Below are 20,416 nucleotides of genomic sequence, written 5' to 3' on the forward strand. Positions count from 1 at the left end.
TCCCAGTTCCGAGTTTTAATGTGGCGGAAAGTGTTTGGATTATTTTAGTAGTTTTAGAAGAAAATCAGGAGAAGATGGTAAATAAAAGTTGTCTGAAATATTCACAGCTTCTTATTTCTTTAAAAAATGTAAGTCGAATTCAAATCCACTAGTATGCGATTCCAACACTTGGGGGCAGACTTGCACAGCACTTTTTTTGCAATCAAACTCTGACTCAAGCTTCCCATACACTCAAAATATCCTTTATTAAAAGCTTTTAATAAAGTCGTGTGTGTGAGCTGTAACAGTGTGTTTACGTAGTCCCTTCGCCTGGAAAGAAAGGTTATCTAATCATTTAAAATGTTACAGTATGCAATGATTTTTCAGAAAAACAAAACCAAGATTTCCATAATAATAATTAAATTTCTCCAAATTAATTGAAAAAACAAAGAACATTTTTTGTAATTGTTTTCCTGATAAGCCAAATGTTTCACCAAAAACGTCTGTCCCTGACTTGCACCACTAACACTTAGATAAAATTTTATTCATCTATACAGCCCTTTAAACAAACAGTTATTTACAGTGTAATACCTGTGCAAGAAGACAAAAGACAAAATGACCACTAACAAGATGTTTAACCTGCACGAGGGACAAACCAGAGGGTGTTGATTCACATGAAGATGGTGGACAATTTTTCATACTAAGAATAAATTATGCTACATCGGGGTAGGTAATAAGTGGATGGACATCATTAGTCTTCGTCCTTTGGAATGAATCCACACTGTGGGTACCACCTGGAAGCCCCCCACCCACCCACATACACACACACACATCCAGCTCACATATACATGTGCATATGTACACGTGAATAATATGATCCCTTCTCTTCTGGAATTGTGAATAGTATAAGAGGAAAGTAAATATAATACAGGAATGTGTAAGAACAGAAATTGCACTGTGTTCCTTTTTTCTGGTGAGTGGAAAATAGGTTAGGAACAAATTGGACGATAAAATCACGACCCATCTCTGAAAGTCAGATTCCACATTTTGCGGCAGTTTTCACACTTTCCGGTGGAGAGGTGGCTACAGACCGTTAGCCTAGCAGCAGTTTTTCTTGGAAAGAAAAGTCACACACAGCTCAATCTGATCACAGCCACTTTTCATGCTCATAGTTTGACTATATATACCCTTTTTACCCCACAAAATGTGCACAAAGCTGTTATTTCTGACTTCATTTTCTGAAATTTCCGTTGGTTGCCAGTTAGAAAATAGCCCGGTAACCAAATCCAGCGTTGCACCGACATGAACTGAACATTTTCAGAACGCTTCTAGCCAAAGATATTCCTGAAATAATTTTCTTGTTGGTATCATTTCAAACGAAATATTTTCAAGTCAAGGAACAGTTAAGGTTTAAAGTAGTCAACACGGTAACTCTGTTGCCCCCCAAAAATCAAATGCATCACGATGACAAGTTCCCGGAATCTGCCAATGGCACGGTCACACAATCCAACATAACACCAGATCCCAAAAGCTGCTATTTTTAAATATCCATTTCAGGAATAAAAAGTAACATTTAGCCATGATTTTACATGCCTTCAGGTCCAAAATGCTTCAAAAAGACAAAAATTCTGATTTACTCAGTAAACTGACGACAGGACAAATAAGGTGAGTATAACATTTCAGTCAAAAGATTTGACAAAATCCACTTAAAGCAGCAGCAACAGTTGTTTAAAATGAAAAATTGTATATATTCTATCTATTTTTCTGAGGTGAAACAATACTTTTTTTTAAGCGTTGCTAACCTGACTACTAGTTTTTGGAGATGACTGCACGGAATCCCCTCAGAAAACAGTCAACATCATCAACAACAACATTTTTGTCCCAATTCAATCAACCTGGGTTTGTGTTGTGCTGGAGCAGAACAGACACCAATTCACCTCAAATGCATTGGTTTTGAACTATGGGAGGAAAACCTGTGTGCAGGTAAAACTCCACACAGAAAGGAACAGCTCGGCTCATATTACTTATTCTTGCCGTTGGGCCTCATGGCTTTTTCCTGTCTTTGTGGTAAACTAAGCTGAGTAAACTAGCTTTTTATTGCAGTGAAAGACAGGAAAGTAGTATTAATGTTCAGTATAATGATATATATTAAAAAAAAAAATAACACACACAAAACAAGAAATACAAATACAACGCGGCCTCCACCAGAAAGTTTGTTACCCAAAATGTAGAATGTGTACTTCAAAGTGTAGTGATGCTTTCAGGTTATATCCAAATCTAAAGGCACATGAATAACATTGGATTAGGAATCTACGTTTCCTTCTAAGAACAGTTTTTTGGGGGAAAAGGAAAGTTATGCTTCGTCCCTTCATGCTCGCTCTGTCAACGTATCATACACACTCAAATTCATCCGAGACCCAAAGGTTGAAATCAAACACACATCTCCATACTTTGGCTAAAGGATTAAGTCGTGTAAAGTGCAATATTTGCATGTAAATCATCCCTTCCAGTGCCCTTAGTTAAAGTATTAATATAAGATAGCGTTGTGCCTGTGCCACCTCGTCTGTCTTATCTGTGGGACTATTGGGAGGAAGCGGCTCTCAGAGGAATCCTCCCAGGCACAGCAGCAGCACCACGTGCACGGTGAGCAGGTAGAGGCTCAGCAGCAGCGGCGTGCGCTGGCGGGAGCAGAACGCCGCGCGAAGCATCCGCATCACCCCGGGACCGCCTCTCCGAGTCTGTAGAGCACGGACACGAGGTTACGGCAAACTTCATTTTTAGTTCTTATGATGGGGAGCGAGGCGGCGCAGAGACTTACCCGAGTGACGGCTCCTTCAGACGACTCGATGAAAACAGCCGTGTCGGAGAGATCCTCTTCGTGTGCCGAGTGCCACGACGCCTGGCTGTGACTGACGGGGAGCAGACAAACATCTTGTTGATCGAACACATTCAGGAAATTTAATTTGTCTCTAGTCCATATATTTGGTTTGGTAACCAGTTTTCAAACCACTAAATGAAGAAAAATGGAATCCAGAAACTGATCATGATATACAATCACTGCTAAAGATGAAAATAATGATATCCTAATCAACTGTAATGATAAAACATCAAAAACTGGACTTTTACGTCATGTAAAATATAAATATCTTTTAGGTGTCATTTAAGTATAAGTAAACTACATGATACAAAAAACATTTATTCTGCTTAACTTCATGTTTGAAGCCTACTAGATGGATTTTACACTAAAACAACTGGTTCTGGTTTAGGCTCATTATTATAAATATATGTTGAATATTCAAAAGTTTTAAGAAAAAACATTTTGTAAATTTTAATGGTCTGCAGGGATTCCGATACCGTTTGAGTTGATCCTGAGTGACCATCAGCTGCTCCTCAACCGTCATCCTCTGCTGTGTTTCTTCATCAAGCCTGAAATATGAGAAAGTAAATTCATGTGTGTCTCTTGAGGAAACGCCTTCATGCTTGTGGTAAAGCCTGGATTATGCTTGACACGTGGAATCCGCACGAGAGCACACGCGCAGCTTTTATACTCTGTGCGGCGTCTGCTCCCAAACTGCAGGGGGCAGTGTATCGCAAACACACGCATTGACCCATCCTTTAAATGATAGCAGGTGAGATAAGGGTTCAGTACCTGGCTATCGCGATAATTCTGCACGAAGAATCAAATACATTTCTTGTATATTAGAACATCCGCTACTAGTAGTTTGTCCGGCATTTGTTTCCTGCACGTCTCCGCCCACGGGCCTCGCAGGCGCATCAAGCATAAAGCAAGATTCCCTTCACACGGTACCTGCGCTGCAGCTCTTTGAGCTCAGCTATGTATGCGTGGCCGTCCTGCAGGCTGCTTCGCTCCTGTGGGGCTCCGGGGGCGCTGTCCACCTCCTCTGTGCCCTGCGGGAGGGGAAACAGCACAGTGGAGGACGTTCACTTGAAATAATGAATTTCTCTGTTGTTGTCGACATTGTCATGACAGTTTGGGAAGCAGACCTCAGTCTGGTAGCGCTCCGGCTGCCGTTTGGGCTGATGAGCGCGGGCTTCCTCCAGCATGGCCGTGAGCTGCCGCAGTTGTTGGTCCCGCTCCGAGAGCGTGGCGAGGGTCTGCTGCTTCAGCTGCTCTGCCTGAGCCACCCAGTCCACACGCTCCAGCCTGAAGGAAAAAACAGACGAGAGCTCAAAATCTACTCCCGCTTAGAAAACCGATTCAACAGTTTTTTAAAGACACGGAAAAAATCTCCTGACATTACAGACTTCATGACACTAACGTGGATAAATCAGCTGTGTAACATGAACTGGTTGCTCTTTTTCTGAACAGCCAGATTCCAGAAAGTCTGGTTGCAAGTAATCATGCTGACGCACAACATCAAGTGCTTGTAATGTGACACCAGCCTCAGCATTTTCCAAGGTGCTGCTCTGCCTGGAGCAAACAGCTTTCCAAGTAATTAAACACTGAAGGTAAATCTACTTTTACCAGCAGTCAGATTTCTCAGTTCAGGCTTGAAATTGTCATAACTTCCACAGAAAATCCAGTTTGTAGCTTTTCATCTGAAATCGATCCAATCATATATTGACGATCGAAAGACTGATCATCAATCACTCACTTGAAGATTGAAACAGAGATGGAGAGAGATGCTGATTTACAAGAAGAAGAAAAGGAAAACTTTTGTTGGGTTTTGCAGTGAATAATGACGATAACCAATTGTTGTGTAAATAGGTCGTAAATACAGCTTGGAAATATTTCAAAATACTCAATGCTGAGTAGAAAAAGGAAGAGCAGTTTACTGGCACGTTCAAACCTCAAACTCAAACTTCTCAGTGAAATGATGTCAAAAACCTTCATGTTCTATTCACTACACAAGAACACTTCGAATCAACAGGAAACAGCAGCACAGCCAGTGAAAATCTCAATTCTGAGTCTTAAAAGTTTCCAACCTCAAGGAATTTTTTTCTCCTTAATTTGCACCATTAAACTAATCAGCTGATTATCTTTTATATCCACACTAAGCACTTTTATAAACAAGTAATAAGAGTAAAAAACAATGAACTAAAAGAGAAAAACTTCCAGTTCTGTGATGCAACGTCACCTGAGAGTCTCATTTTCCTGTTTTGCCATTTGCGCCACGTCTTGCAGCTGCGACACGACTCCCAGCATGTCCTCGTTCTTCTCCTTCTCCTCGAAAAGCTCCTGGCTGACTTTAATCAGCTCTCCCGCTCCCAGACGGGCCAGCTCCGACTTCTGCTTCTTCATCTCCGCCGACTGAGCCTGAAGCTGCTCCAGCTGCACGTCCAGGACAAACCGAGAAAGATAAGCTGAAGCAGATACTCACCTGAAAATTGTTTTGTCTGGTTTTTCTGCATACTAACAAGTCACAATACGTCATGTTTAACTCGGAATCTTTGAAGTTTTCCGAGTTCAAACTCGGAACTTGAAGGTTCTACAACTTCAGCTCCTCAACCGGGAATTCTGAAGACAACTGGAGCGCTCTCCTCGTAAAGTTCCTTCTGGAGTTCATTCCACATAAAGAAGTTTCATTATTTCATGTTAAAGTCTACCGTAAAGTCTCCATATAATATGAAAGTTTTCCAAACTACATCATGATAAATGTTGACATTGTAATAACTTTTATGTAAAATATCCAAAAATGTTGAATCAAGTTATAACATGATCAGGAACATAACATGAAATATAACAATATACCCATGTAGTTTAAGAAATTAGAATATGAAGGAAAAGTCTGTTCTAGTGATTCAGTGTACCTGTCAGATATTTTACATTCATTATACAGACTGAAGTATTTGAATGAAGAACTTAATTTTATATATAGAATAATAATAATTTACCAGTTTATCTAAAACACAAGTAATGTGCTCTACTTCGATGTTAGACACGTTTGGTTTGATTATTTGTGATTTCACCTTAAAATTCATTCAAGTTTTTTAAAGATTGTGTCTAAATTTTTCTTCAGTGAAGTGATGATTCACTGTGATCACAGTTTACTTGTAGGTCTCAGTGGTGGCAGCATCATTGTGATTGTGTAACCTGTCTCATTAAGATAAAAGATAAATGGCGAGTCTTGTCATGCTGAACTCACCAGCCTCTCTCGGTCGTTCTGCAGAGCTTGCAGTGCGTTCTTCAGCCCCCACACTTCTCCAGTGGAGCCTGCAGGGCTGCTCGGTGCCGTGTGACCTCCGGTTCTGCTCGCCTCCTCCAGCTTCAGGCTCAGCTCCTGCACTTTGCTCAGTGCCTGGTCCCTGCTGTCTTGGAGGGACGCCATGGCTTTCCCCATCGACTCCTTCTCTGCTCTCAGGTGCTTGGTGGCCTCTTTCTCCTCCAGCAGCTTCTGTTCGACAGCCAGCAGGTCGAGGGCCAGCTCCGACACCCTCTCCTGAGCGTTCTCCGACTCCGTCCTCATCACGCCGCCCTCCCACCGCAGCTCGGCCAGCTCTTTGTTCCGGCTCTCCTGCTCCGCCCTCTCCCTGTGTAGCGTCTCCTCCAGGTCATCTGCTCGCTCTCTGGCCGCCTGCAGCTGCTCCCTCAGCTTCTCCACCTCCGCTCCGGGAGCGTCGACCACCTGCGACGCCGGCCTGCTGTTGGCGGCCTGACTCAGAGTCTGGCTCTCCACGGCTTGGACCGGTGCCTCTCTGGCTCTGCTGAGGCTCTTCAGCTGACCTTCCAGCTCTCCACGCTCCCGCTCCAACCCCTCCATACGCTCCTTCTGTGCAGCCAGAAGCTGCCTGTGCTGGGACTCCTTCATGCTCAGGACTTGGTTGAGCTCCTCTCGGTAGTTGTGCAGCTGAGCAGCCAGTTTGGCTCGTTCAGCGAACAGGTCGTCTCTCTGGACCAGCAGAGAGCGCAGCTCCTCCTTCAAGCTGTTATTCTCTCCCGCCGCCTCCTGGATCAAACTGTCCTTCTCCATCATCACCTGAAAGACGCCACAAGTTTAAAAAACCCACAGAATTAGTTTTTTTCACGTCAGCACATTTTTCAATATTTCTTAATCTTATTTTATCACACAAAAAATTTATTTTAGCTGATATTTCTTTATTATGCTTCACACCCATAAATATAAAAAAGCCTAAAGTATAAGACAGAGAGGGGGAAAAAAATGCATTAATGCATTTTGGTTTTTTTAATTGTTATTTTATCAGTACTGTACTGGTCCAAATATGAGATGAATCCCTTTTACAAAACTTGTATTTGGAAAACGGTTTGCAGAACAAATACTGTTTTGAAAAAAAAAAAAAAATCTACAAACCGAAACATATTCAAGTGTAAATCCGCTGAACTTTTCCAGATCTCCTAGATAAACCCTACACCCGGTCAGGCTTTGAAATTCAGTTATAACACAACTTTATTTCTGAAATACCTGTAAGTGTTTCTCCTCCAGCTGCTTGTACATGTTGAGGACTCGGTCTCTGTCGTCCTGCAAGGAGCCCATCGCCTTCATGAAGGAGTCCAGTTTGACCTTCCTGTTGTTGCTCTCTTCCTCTGTCTTTCGCAGTTTTTCTCCCAGATCCCGCACTTCTCCTCTCCTCTGCTCCAGCTCCTCCTCGGCTTCACGCGCCCTTTCATCTGCCTCCTTTCTGGCCTCTTCTGCAGCCTTGGAAATAAATGATACATGCATGGTTAGATGGTTATTGAAATACCTGGACACATTGTTAAAGAGCTAAACACACCTGGGAGACAGCTTGCTCCTTCTCCCCGAGCATTTCCACCTCCCTCTGCTCCTTCTCCTGCAACTCGCTCTGCAGGTTCTCAGTCAGAGTTTTGGAGGATCGCAGGTCAGTCTCCAGCTGCTCCACGTTCAGACACAGCCGGCTCTCCTCCGCCTCCCTCTCCCTCAGCTCCGCCCTCGCCTGCTCCACTTCGCCCTGCAGCCGGTTCACGGCCTCTTCCAGAGCGCGGCTTCTCTGCTGGAGACTTTCCGACTCGTTTTTCAAAACGAGGGCCTGGCTTTGTGCGGCCTCCAGCTCGGCTGTGGTCTCCAGCAGCTTCCTCCTCTCCTCCTCCAGGGCGGCCACACTTTCTACAACTTTCTTCTCCTCTTCTTTCAATGCCCGCTGCCAGTCCTTGTCTGCCTTCTCTAATCTGAAAGACAAGGAAATCCTTTGAGTTTCAGACTAAAATGTTGAAGATTAGCTCAGTGAAACAGAAAAGAAGGTTTTTACCTGTCGACTGAAACCTGTAGTTCTTCTTTGAGGGCCGTTTCTTTCTGAAGCTGTTCTCCAAGCTCCTTGGCTCGAGCTTCAGCCTCCCTGATTTCAGCCTCTTTGGCCTGCAGAGCGCCGTTAAAACGGGACTCCCATTGGCGCGCCTCATCCAAGACTCTGTCCCGGTCATCTTGCAGAGAGGACATGCAGCGCGAGAAGGCAGTGAGCCTGGCCAGAGACTCGTCCAGACGGGCCTGCATTTCTTGCGCTCGTCTCTCGGCTCCCTCTGCCGCCTCTCTCGCCTCCCGTGTAGCTTCCTCCTCCTTGTCCCTCTCTCTGTACGACTCCTCCAGTCTCAGCTCCATCTCCTTCAGCTCAGCTCCCAGCCTGAATCTCACAGAGTCCAGCGTCTGCTCCGCCTCGGCCTTCAACGCAGCCTCTCTCTCCTGGATGCTCTTTTCCAGGCTTGTTTTAGCCGCTGAAGCCTCGCTCGCTTGTTTCTTGGTCTCTTCCAGCTGAGATTTACATCCCGCCAGCTCGGCCTCCGTCTTTTTCAACTCTTCCAGAGTTTTACCGATCTCAGATTGGGACTTTTCTAGCTTGTTGGAAAGCGTGTTGTTGCTCAGCTGCAGTGCCTTTGCGTCTCTCCCCAGCTCGCTGATCCTCTCCTGGTACTGGATGCTGTCCTTCTGCAGCTGCCGGACCTCCAGCTGCTTCTCCCTGAGCAGCTCCTCCAGCTGACGTACTCGGCTCTGGCTGCCTTCCCTCACCCTTTGAGCAGAGCGGAGCTGCTGCTCCAGCTCCCTCTGCTTCCCGGACTCCGCCTCGGCTTCGGCCCGCTCTCGCTGGGCCTGCCTCATGTCCTCCTCCAGCCTCCCGGCGCGGTCCTTCTCGCTCTGGGCCTCAGCCTCCAGCTCGGCGCACTCCCTCTCCAGTCTCTCCACCTCGCGCTGCAGCTCGGTGAGGTGCTCCCGGTGGTCAGATGCTTCTTGCTGGTAGCCAGCGATGCTGCCGTTGAGCTGAGCCAGCTGGTTCATCAGGCGCTCCTCGAGGTTATCCTTCTCAGCTTCCAGGCCTCTGAGGAGATCTTTGAATTGAGTTTCTCTCTTCGAAGCCTCTTCCATTAGACTCTGTTCCCTCTCCTTGCTATCCTGAAGGCGCTTCTCCAAAGAGTCGATGAGGCTCTCCTTCTCTTTCATCTCCTGAAGATCTCTCTCAAGAGAGACCAGTTCAGCTTTGAGTTCAGCCTCCTGTTGCTGCCACTGCTTCCTCTCTGCACTAACAGCTTCCACCATTTCCTTCATTTTGTCTTCTAACAATGTCTGAGCACTTTCTGTCACTTCTCCACCTTCACTGTCAGGTTGTAAATGAGCTGCAGGCGCAGAAACAGCAACTAGCTGGTCATCCTGAGACACTGAAGTCTCCATGTCTTCCTTGTGAGGCTCTGCGGTCGTCATGTTAGCGTGAGACTGTTGAGTGATGACATCTTCTAGAACAGCTTCAGTGTTCAGTGGATCAACTGAATTCCTGTCATCTTTTTCTTCCTTTTGAATGAGCTGTTCCCTCAGCTCTTCCACCTGATGCCCTAAAGAGTCTCTTTCTGTCACTGCAGTCTCCAGCTCAGCTTTCAAAGCCTCCAGCTCCTCCTGAAGTTGTCTGACTTCAGCTCTCAGACTCCGGTCCTCCCGTTTTCCCGCAGGCTTCTCCTGCAGCTCTCTGAGCCTCTCGTTCTCTTCCTCCAACTCTAAAATCTTCTGCTGTTTTGTTTTGGCAAACTTTCTCATCCTGTCTTTCACCAAATCCACCTCCTTCTGTGAGTCCTCTGCTTGTTTTTCAGCTTCCTGCCTCGCCGCCTCGTGAGATCTCACCTTGGATGCCAGCTCCTGTCTCTCCTGCCTGGCGGCCTCCAGGACTCGTCTGACTCTCTCGGCCTCGTCGCTCACATTTTCGTACGACTTGAGCAACATTTCATACTCGTCTTTCATGCCTTGAACCTTTTCCTCCCATTCTCTGCATGCTCTGGACGCCTCCTCCTTCGCCAACTCCACCTCTCTCCTACAGGCATCTTTCTCGCCGAGTACATTTTCCATAGCCAGCTTGAGGCTCTCGCATGAGGATGACAGACTCTGATTCTCCATTAACGTTCGGTCAACCTCCTCAATCAGTCGGCTTCTTTCACCTCTGAGTTTCTCCAGCTCGTCTTCTGCGGTGTTGATTTTGTGCCGCAGCTCACTGATGATCTGCTCACTTGACGCCAGCCGCTCCTTCTGTGTTTTGTTTTCTTTCAAGATCTCTTTGCGAGAGATCAGAGCCGCCTGAAGTTTGCGTTGAAGCTGCTGCAGTCTCGACTCACCGTCATCCTCTTGTTTCTGCGGAGACTCAACCTCTAATCTCTGAGATTTTTCCTGCTCCACCTTCAGTTCTTGCTGCAAAGAGGCAATGACTTCATCTTTCTGAGACACGGTGTCCTGCATGGCGTGAATGAGTGAGTTCTGTTCACCGAGCTGCTGACTGAGCTCGGTTATCTCGTAGTTCTTCTTGTCCAGGAACTGCTTGAAGTCTTCAACTTCAGCCTTAAGAGCAGTGATGGATGCTGTCGAATCTGCAGAGGCTTCTCCAGCTGCAGCTTCCACCTGGGCTTTTAGGGTGTCTGCGTCAGACTCGGCTTGGCGAAGCTTTTCTCGCAAATCGGTAATTTCCTCGGAGAGAGCGTCGATCTGTCTCTCTTTTTCTCTGAGCATCAGCAGCTCTTTGCTCACTTCTGATATTTCAGCCTCTTTCGCTGACAGACGTTCCTGTGTTTCCTGCAGCTGCTTCTCGAGCTCCTCGTTGGCCATTCGCACCTTCTGGACTTCTTGTCTGAGAGCTTTCAGGGATTCCTCCAGCTGAGGATCAGTACGATACTGAATAGGATCACTGGCTTGAGTCTGCGCTGAATCGGTCTCGGACGCAGCAAAATCCACCCAGTCCTCCTGCACCCAGTCATTTGCAGCTGCAGGCTTCGCCACATTTTCCACCTTTGGCTCTTCTTGAGGTGCATCTTCTCTGTCAGAGCTTGGTTTGGTTTCCAGTTCTCTCAGTTTAGAGAGAAGAACTTCCCGCTCGCTGCTCTGCACGTCGAAGCGCTCCATCAGCTCGCTGTACTCTTCCTTCTGTGTCTTAAGCTGTTCCCGGTGGTGTCTGTCCTTCTCCTTCGCCTTGCGGATCGTTTCTTTGCGAGACTCTTGGGCCTCCTGAACCTTCTTATGAAGAGTTTCACACTCAGCTTCAAGGGAGGCCACCTGCGACTGAAGCGCTGTGGTTTCTGAGGAAGTATCCCCCTGCTGAGAGTTCTCAGCTTCTTCACTTAGCTTTTTATTGACAGCCAATGTCTCAGCAAGAATTTGATCCTGCTGGCTAATTCTCAGCTCAAGAGTCTCGACTGTCTCTTCTTTGGACCTTAAAGCTTGCTCCAGCTCCACAAGTTTAGCCTCCATCTCTTGGATCTCGTGTCCTTTCGGCGTGTCAATCTGAGGAACATTTTCAGGAGTTTCGTCCTGTGACGCTTCAGCTTTCCGTTTCTTTGCTTCATTCTCAAACTCAGCGACCTTCCTCATCAGTTCTTTACGCTGCACAAGAGCCGCCTGCAGCTTCTTCTTTGTGTTTGCCAGCTGGGTTTCCAGCGCTCCTTTCTCTTTCCTCAAACCATCGACATCATCTTCTGGATGAGCAGCTGAGTCGTCACCGCTCGCTTGCAGTGTCTCATCTCTGACCTTCCTCAGCTCCACGATTTCCTCCTTCAGTTTGCTCACTTCACCGCCGACCTCGAACTTCTCGTCTTCTGCCTGCAGGAGTTTGGCAGACATGCTGGTGTTCAGCTCCATCAGCTCTTGCTCTTTCTGATCGAGGCGAAGCTGTAGGTCACTGATCTCCAGGTCTTTCTTTGACATGGACTCACTGCTGAGGTCTGACGTCTGGGAGAATGCCAGCATGCTGTTCTCCATGTCTTGGAGTCTCCTCTCGAGCTCAGAGGAGAGGAGCTCTCTGTCCTCCAGCTGAGCACCCAGCATCCGGGCTTGACCCTCCTGCTCAGAGAGAGCCTGGTGGACCACTTCTAGATCTGTCTGCAAAGCATGAATCTGCTGCTCCTTGGATTTATTTTCAGAGTGTAAAATGTCCACCTGTTCTTCTAGAAGCTGCATTTCGATGCCGTGTTTGTCCACTAAGGAGCCGTTTTGCTGAGAGCGGTTATCCAGTTCTTCATGTGCTGACTTCAGCTCCTCTGCAGAACGACTGGCCTGCGACTCGGCTTCTTCTTTGGCTGCGGCGAGTGAATGCGTTTCTTCTTCAAGACTCCTTATTTTCTCCTGTGACTCTGCAGCAGCCTCTCGAAGCCTCTGCAGCTCAGCCAAAAGCTCGCTGTACCTTTTCTGGAGTTCTTCAGCTAAAGCCTGGGCGAACAGGCCGGAGGGTCCCGTGAGCTCTGCAGAGGAGGAAGTCTCTGAACTCACGTGAATTTCAACCGTCTCTCTGATGACAACTGACGAGGACTCGGCCTGGACGGTGGAAGTTTCCTGCTCGATGCTTGTCGCCACCCACGACTGGTTGAAGTCCTGCAAAGCGGAGGGCCACTCCTGACCTCCGTCCTGATTCACAGCCTCCAGGAGGGTCCAGCTGCTGTGGGCCACCTCTGAATCGCTGCTGGCCACCATTTCGTCTGAGGAGGTGACTTTGGATTCCTCTGGGGACTCGGACTGGGGTCCGATCAGCTCCGGGCTGCTCTCGTTCTCAGCGGAAATGGAAAGGACGGAAGTGTCTTCAGCCACTAAGGTGGTCTCTTCTTCTTGTGTCTCGTTCATGAAGTCAGGGAGGGCCGCAGAGTCATCCTGAGGCGGAGTCTCGTCATAGTTTTCACCTGCAGCCTCACTGGAGCTCTGCTCGGGAGCTCTGAGCAAGGACTCACGCAAGGCCACCAGCTCATTGTCTTTATCTTGTAGCTGCTGCTCCAGTGAGAGGATATGTGCTGTGAAAATCAGAACACATCAAGTTAAAAGGAAAAACAAGTTTATTCAACTTTCTTTTGTCTGAAATTTTAGCAATGCAAACTGAATTAAATTTGATTTTATGACAGTAGAATTGTCCAAAGTTCTTCTTTGTCTGCTTTATGTCAGCATATTCGCGACAAATCCTAATTTAGGAGTTCAATTCTTGTACCTTTTTCCTCTTCAGATGAATCTTGTGGCGGTTCAGCTGCGTCGTTTCTGTCTGTCACCTAAAAGAGGGAAAAGAAAGATAAAAGGAAGTCAGACAGAAACCAAGATGTTTACCCACTTTTAAAATAAATTGGGAAAATGTCACTTTTAACTATAGCTATACAGTAAATGTTCAAATTGGCGAGGGAAAAAAAAGGAACTGATGTAAACTAATAGAGAATCAAATAACATTTAAATACAAATAGAATAGATAAGATCAATTTAATGTTTTTTGTTTTTTTTATTGATATATAATAGGAAATGATTTAGACAGGTTCTACTTAAACCTCAGAGAGGCGACTGTGGCTGTATAGCGAGCTGAAGGTCGCTCATGACAGTGGATCAGCCCAGGAGGGATTAGACCTACTTCCTCGCACAGGGGTGAAGCACTGTCTGTCTGCTGTGGGATTCGTCCTCTACACTGTCTGAGACACTCTGTCATCACCTGTCCAGACTGGAGCCCTGACCCCGACTGTCCAGGACACGACCCGTCTGAATACCCTTCTCTCTGAAAGCTGACCTTACACAATCAAGAACATGGAAGAGCCACAAGCAACAAGTCTGCCGGACTAAATAGCACTTTCATAACTGACTTTTTCCTGTACAATGTCTCTTTTAAAATCACACCAATAAAGATGCAAATAGACTTGATAACAACACTTTAAGGTTATCAAGTTAAATTAAGACTATTAAAGACTGTGACTGTGTCTCTGCGTGTATCTTTTGTATCTATTCTGTGGAAGCAACTCGAGCTGTCCTTTTGGTGAAGAAGACAGATGGTGGATGATGTACTGACCGTTACGATTTTCTCCTCCAGCTCCAGTATCTTGGCTTCAGCCTCCTCCTGGTCTGAAATTTTTCTGTCCAGTTCGTCTGAAAGTGAGAAAGTTCATGTCAGTTCCAAACCTTTTAATGTTTGATGTGAACACACTGAAGTGTGGATGAAAAACTCTCGTACCCTTCAGGGTTGCTGTAGTGAGGCTCAGTTGTGCACAACGCTCCTCACTTTCACTCTTTTCATATTTCAGCCTTTGCAGCTGCATCCCCACAGACTGCACGGTGTCCAGGAGCAGGCCCAGGTCAGCGGGGATGGACACGTCCTCGCTCCCTGCTTCGTTCTCTGAAGCCAAGCAGCTCACATGTCTCCATATCTCATCCAACATTTCACTCTTCTTTTGCATAGCTTCCTGCTCCTGCCTCAGGGTCACCAGCTCTTTCTCCAGCCGCTCCACTTCGACCTTTTCTCTCTCAGAGTCGTCCTGCCTGGCCGCTGCAGCCTCGGAGTCGCTCAGAGACACGAGTTCACTTTCAAGCCGTTGTATTTCCATTCGGTCTCTCTCCGAGGCCTCACTGCTTGCTACAGCGGCAGCGGCGAGCTCAGCCTCCAATCTGGACACTTCCTGCCTCTCCTTCTCTAGAGCCTCCTGACTGATTTGCTCTGCCTCTCTCAGGGAGGAAACCTCGCTCTCCAGGCTTGATGCTGTCGCTCTCTCTCCCTCCAGAGCCTCCAGGCTGGCTCGGAAGGCAGCGAGCTCTGCGTCGGCCCGGCTGGCCCGCTCATCCCACTGCTGCCTGTCCTCCTCCCGCCTCTTCACGGCCTCACAAAGCTCCTGCTCCATCTGCCTGAACTGAGCCGTCAGGATCTGAGGACAAACACAGAGGGTGTGTTTTTGTGTGGTTCAGCCAAACAGTTCATGACAACAGCGTGCCATTGCAATGCAAGGCGAGCTTGGTTTAGGCAGCTTTCGTTCAACCCATAAATATCTGCAAATATGTAAAACAACCTCAACGCTAACGCCACATCAGCAGGAGCTCAGCTGACATCCAGTCCAGCAGGATCTCGTACCTGTTTCTGTTGATCCGCGCTGCTGACTTCCTCCTGCAGCATTTCCAGCGTCTGAGAGCGAGAGTTCAAGGCGTCTTCCAGCTCCTCACACCGCTGCCGAGCTGCATGCAAGGCCTGGGGAACAGGAAATCATGTAGATTTACTTTATTCTTCACATCTGCACTTCTTTCTTCGTAAAAATAACGAGGACCATGTTTCTCTTTTTTCTTTGTTATTTGTGGCTTTAAATGTAGAAAAACTTGGAAAATGAGTATCTGAGTCCAGTGAAGCTGAACAATAAAGAATCTGAATTAATTCAAACAATGAAGTTGAAGCAACCTGAATTAACATTAGATATTTAGGATATTGTTTGACTGGAATTCTACTTTTACAAGCAAAATGAAACTCAGATTTTAACATAATTCCTACGAGCAAAACCCTCCCCCCCCAAAAAACAGAATAACTGCCCCTCCCTTTTCTAACAGCAATGGAAATCCCTAATATAATCCTTTCAAATCCTCATCAGGGTGTCAAACATACGACCTACAGGCCACAACTGGCACACCAGACAATCGAATCCGGTCCCGTCGAATGCATTACCGACTGAAAGCATTTTCCAACATTACTCTGAAGTGATTCACTGTTTCCAGGAGAAATCTAAATTTTTTTCTTTTTCAAAGACATTTCTATGTTTTTTAATGCATGAAATCTTTAAGATTATAACTTCTTGTTAGAAAACTAAACAGACCATAAAAAATGACAATGGGAAAGTTATCTGACTTTAATGAAAGGAGTGGATCTTCTACCTGCTGAAGCTCATTGTCATTCTGCTGCGCTGTGACCTTCAGCAGCTCCTCTTCATGTTTCTGAATCTGTTCCTGGAAACGTACGTCCTTCTCAAAGACCACGGCCTGCAGGATCCGCACCTGAAGACAAACCGCTTGATCAGACGGAGAAGTCCAGTCCGGTTTAAAGTCCTCACCCGTTCACAGACAGACAATCTCACCTGTTCGGCGTGCGTGGACTCTTTCTCCTGCAGGAGCTTTTCGGTAGACCGGAGATGCTCTTTCAGCTCCCTGCTGGTCGCCTCCTCCTCGCTCAGCTTGCTCCTCAGCTCCTGGAGGTCTTCCTCGGCTGCGGAGCAGGTGAAGGAGCTGTCTGGACTCTGCAGGAGACAGAAAACATGCAGCACAGCCACGGTGACAAAACTGTCACTATTTGTTAGTCATGGAAAACATAATTTTCCTCATTAAAACTCACCGCAGCTCCTCCTTGTCCTTTCAACTCTGTGATCTGTTTGTTGAGAGAAGCCATCTTGGCTTTCGCCTGCAGTTTGAGTTTGGTGAAGCGAGCCTCAGCTTCTTCTTTCTCACTCTGTGAAACGTAAAAACTCTGACTACACGTGGCGCCGAGGGCAGAGAACGGACCTGCAGAGGGAGAGGTCACTCACCTTGAGCTGTGCATCTTTGCTGGAAAGCTCGGCGTCCTGGTGGACGAGCTGTGTGTCTTTGTCTCGGATGAGCTCCTTCAGCTGCACCACCAGTTGCTCCAGGTGAGCCAGCCGCTCAATGTCCTCCTCGGGCACCTCAGAGTCGGTTGGAGGCTGGGACTCCTCGTCGGCGGGCAGCTGAGGCACCAACATACCCTGACAGTGACACAGACGAGGCGGTTTATGAGGGGGACATATGTGACTTTATATTTCAGAGATACGCCTCCAATTCCAAAAAGAGTTGAGATGATGTGTGTAAATAAAAAGATACAATGTCTGACAACAGAACATGGACAAAATATCATTTTTATCTCATTCTGAATTCTTTGATGGCAGCACCACACCCCTTTCTGATTTTATTCCACAATTCTTTAACTCAGTTTTTCCACATCGGGGCGATTAAATTGTTCCTTTTATACCCAGTCTTGTTACAGAACTGTTGAGCTCACTGGTGGCGTCCCGACTTTTCTGAGATGCCTTCAACATAATCAAAATGGGTTAATACTACTAATTAAATGATAAAATGTCTTAAAATATGGGTTATGAAATGTGCAAATCATAAAAGAATGATTTTATCCCTCATCCAAACCTTTTTGAAACAGTGGCTTAATTTCTGAAAACTCCTTAAACGTCAGGCCGGTTCACATTCTCCTTTCCCTCAAACTAAATTCACACACTGTGAAGACATGGCAGTGCCGACATCGCTGCATTTGTAATCCCAGATTGTGGAAGGAGTTTCACTCTTTGCTTTCACAGGCTGTGATTTATTTTATGTGTTATTCTCTCACCTGTGGGTCTCCATCTGGGCCCTCCTCTCCAGAGAGCTCCTGGAGGACCGTGGCCAGACGGCTCAACATAAAGATGACGCTGCAAGGGGAAAGGAAATACAGTAATTATTGTCCTTCAGCCCCTCGATTCATTTTCTCTACTGTGGTAAACTTAGTATACAGGAGACACAATGCAATCAGACTATCATGACCACACCTTTTCCTCAAATATGCAAAAGCTGGCAGTCATGCAAAGTTCAGTTGGGACGTGAGAACAGTAAACAATCATCCTTCACATATTGTACAGGTACAAGGAGATAAGAGTTTTATAGATCTGAGAATACAATCAAAATACAACCCCACAACACAGACAAACGGTTGTAAAATGAGAAATATTGACTCATAAAAATCTGCTTTGAGGCAAAATTGTTAAGCTTGCCTTCAGCCTTTTATTGATTTTATTGAGCTTTATAAAAACATTTGTCTTTTACCTACATTGCAAAACACAAGATAAATTAACATGTTCACTTTGCTGAGATTATTGCACAAGAATTTAATCATACACCTATTGTGCTGACTTCAAATGTGAAAATAAGACATGAAAACCAGTGATCATTACACATTATTTACTGCCACAATTGAAATTACAATTATTAAAGGGTAATGACATATTTTGTTGAGCCACACATATTAATCTTAAGACAAGTTTAACATATATTAGTCCTTATCTTTAATTTCTTTAATATAGTCTTTTGAATTCATTTGAACTTATCTTTCTAAAAACATGATAAGATTATGATGTATAAAATGAGATTATTCTTGTGACTGCCCGAGTGGCAAGGTGCAAAGATTACTATCTTAGGCGGCTGTAAAAAATGTAATTATTATCATTATTTTCTGCCATTTTAGATGCGGAACGTTCAGGGGAGTTTGCGATAAGTTTTCTTCATGATTCCGCAAACCGTTTCCGAATAAATCGCAAAGAAACGGTGAAAAATAAATGTCCCTTACAAAGCGCTTGGGAGAGGCACCTCATGGAGGAGATGAAAAGAGATGTCAGCGGCTGGAGGCTGACACACAATATTTCCTCTGACATTTTCTAGTTTATCTGTATATTTCTAGAATCAAAGCAATCAATGAAATAATCCTATCTTAATTAACAAAACGGATATAAATGAACCAGAATGCTCCTTTTTAGTGGACAGTCGTGATTCATTTAAAGAAGTTTTTTTTTAAAGTAAACTCAGAGACAACACATTGACAGACAGCCCCTGCCTCGGATCACCGACACGGCCCGAAAAGAGCCGAGTGTTTCCGAACCCGCCAAACGCTCCACTGCGGCTGCGTCACTCTTTTACTGAACAGCAAAGATTATAGCTAGCTAATGCGAAAACGGACGACAAACTGCCCGGCGGCCAGACACGGACGTTTCCACGAAGCGACAGACACACTCAAAGAAGAAGAAGAGAGGGGGGGAGATGTGAAAACGCCTGTCGTCAAGCAGGAGATTGTGAGTTAGCCGGGGCTACTCAGCGAGCTAACGCTGATAAACAGGTAAACACGGACAGCAGCTTTTATTTTTTAAAAGCTCCTCCGCTCACGTTTCCTGCTCCGTGCGTGACAAGTCAGCCACGCACGGCTCCGAGCGGCGTGTTTCTCCTGAAGGAAAGGAGCAGCGGCTCACCTGTACGAGTTCTCCCCAGGTGAAAGAGTGTTTTTATTAGATAGATCTCCTCGGATGGATTTCGGAGCAGAGCCACATCACCAAACACTCCCGGAAGTTAAAGTTCCTCCGCTCTGATTGGACGGCCGCTTCTGGGACCGTCTGCTAATTCACTGGCGTATTACAGGGAGCGTCTGTGAATGGTCACACGAAAAACGATCAAACTGGGTTTTTTTTCTTTTAATTTTTGCACAATTTCTGCAGCCGGAGGCCTTTCCTTGACTGTTCAACCTCTGGATAAATAATCCCAGACTTCTTCATCTCTGTTTTTTGCGTGGATTAATGAGATCCTGATTTTACTTCCTCAACACAACTTCTCTTCAAACCTGAGAACGTCTGCAATTCTGTTTACAATCTCATTTATAACAAAAATCTGAGCTCAAGCTTTGACTCTTCTACACCTGGAACCACACAGGAGCGCATCTGCAAGAATATTTACCTTTTTAATTTTACCATTTTTGTTTGTGGAGGAAAAGGCTCTTTATAGTGCAAAACTAAAAGGATCATCACAAAGGATATGCAAAAAGAGTGTAAAACAACCTCTTAGGCAACATGTAAAGTCAATATTTAAGACTTATCTGTGTAAGTGTACACAACTTGAAAAGTTTAAAATTTATTTTGAAGCACTAATTCATAATATTTGCCTTTCTTAGTCAAACTAAAGAAAATGTCTGTGCATATTTAAGCTGATAAGAATAAAAAAACTATAGCCAAAAAATAAATAATATAATAGTCATAAATTGACTTTTCTTTACAAATATTCATCAAACTGATGCCCTGATTTCTCAATATTTACCTGTGAAAGTAAAATATGAGCTCCTGAGTTGCATTTTACTCCTCTGTAAATGCACCCAGGAGCTTCTATGCAAATAATTTAAAAGAAAATGAGCCCTGAAGCTACAGATACTTATTAATTAGGCTCGTTAATATCCATTATTAACATTTTGTAGCATGATTGTTGATGTCCACTCTTCAAAAAGACAAAAAAAAACATCTTTTGAGCTGCACCTTGTTAAAATAAATAGCAGGGGAGCCTTTAACTGGCATTCTTTGATTCTTACACGTTCTGATCCATATTTTAAACCCCAACAATGAGCTCCTGAGCCGCCCGGACTCGTCTGACCTTCTTCACCCTGAGAGCAGTCCGGCGATGGCGGGCCACGACAAGAGGGTCAACCTGATCATCAATCAGGGCCGGCAGCTGGGCCGCAGCCTGCTGCTGCTGGCCCACTACGC

General features: G+C 45.6%; 1 protein-coding gene across 1 annotated transcript; it reads right to left on the reverse strand.

The window, feature by feature from the left end:
• Positions 1–228: 228 nt before the first annotated feature.
• Positions 229–19,248, reverse strand: golgb1 (golgin B1). Its single transcript, XM_080492191.1, has 20 exons — positions 19,142–19,248; positions 17,479–17,557; positions 16,652–16,846; positions 16,462–16,575; positions 16,208–16,366; positions 16,008–16,127; positions 15,223–15,336; positions 14,335–15,019; positions 14,173–14,249; positions 13,339–13,396; positions 8,164–13,147; positions 7,672–8,083; positions 7,362–7,595; positions 6,087–6,917; positions 5,079–5,272; positions 3,985–4,144; positions 3,788–3,888; positions 3,334–3,405; positions 2,798–2,888; positions 229–2,717 (listed from the first exon to the last, which is right to left on the reverse strand). The coding sequence occupies exons 2-20, from the start codon at positions 17,545–17,547 to the stop codon at positions 2,580–2,582; spliced, it is 8,808 nt and encodes a 2,935-aa protein (XP_080348317.1). The 5' UTR covers positions 17,548–17,557; positions 19,142–19,248; the 3' UTR covers positions 229–2,579.
• Positions 19,249–20,416: the final 1,168 nt, after the last annotated feature.

Source organism: Lipophrys pholis (genome assembly GCF_963383615.2).
Source record: "Lipophrys pholis genome assembly, chromosome: 22".
Lineage (NCBI taxonomy): Eukaryota > Metazoa > Chordata > Actinopteri > Blenniiformes > Blenniidae > Lipophrys > Lipophrys pholis.

Coding starts and splice junctions, on each gene's coding strand:
- golgb1 (XM_080492191.1), bottom strand. CDS start 17,547: ATGTTGAGCCGTCTGGCCACGGTCCTCCAGGAGCTCTCTGGAGAGGAG. Junction 13,397..14,172: donor TGGAGGAGAAAATCGTAACG/GTCAGTACATCA, acceptor TCCCTCTTTTAG/GTGACAGACAGAAACGACGC. Junction 13,148..13,338: donor TTCATCTGAAGAGGAAAAAG/GTACAAGAATTG, acceptor TGATTTTCACAG/CACATATCCTCTCACTGGAG.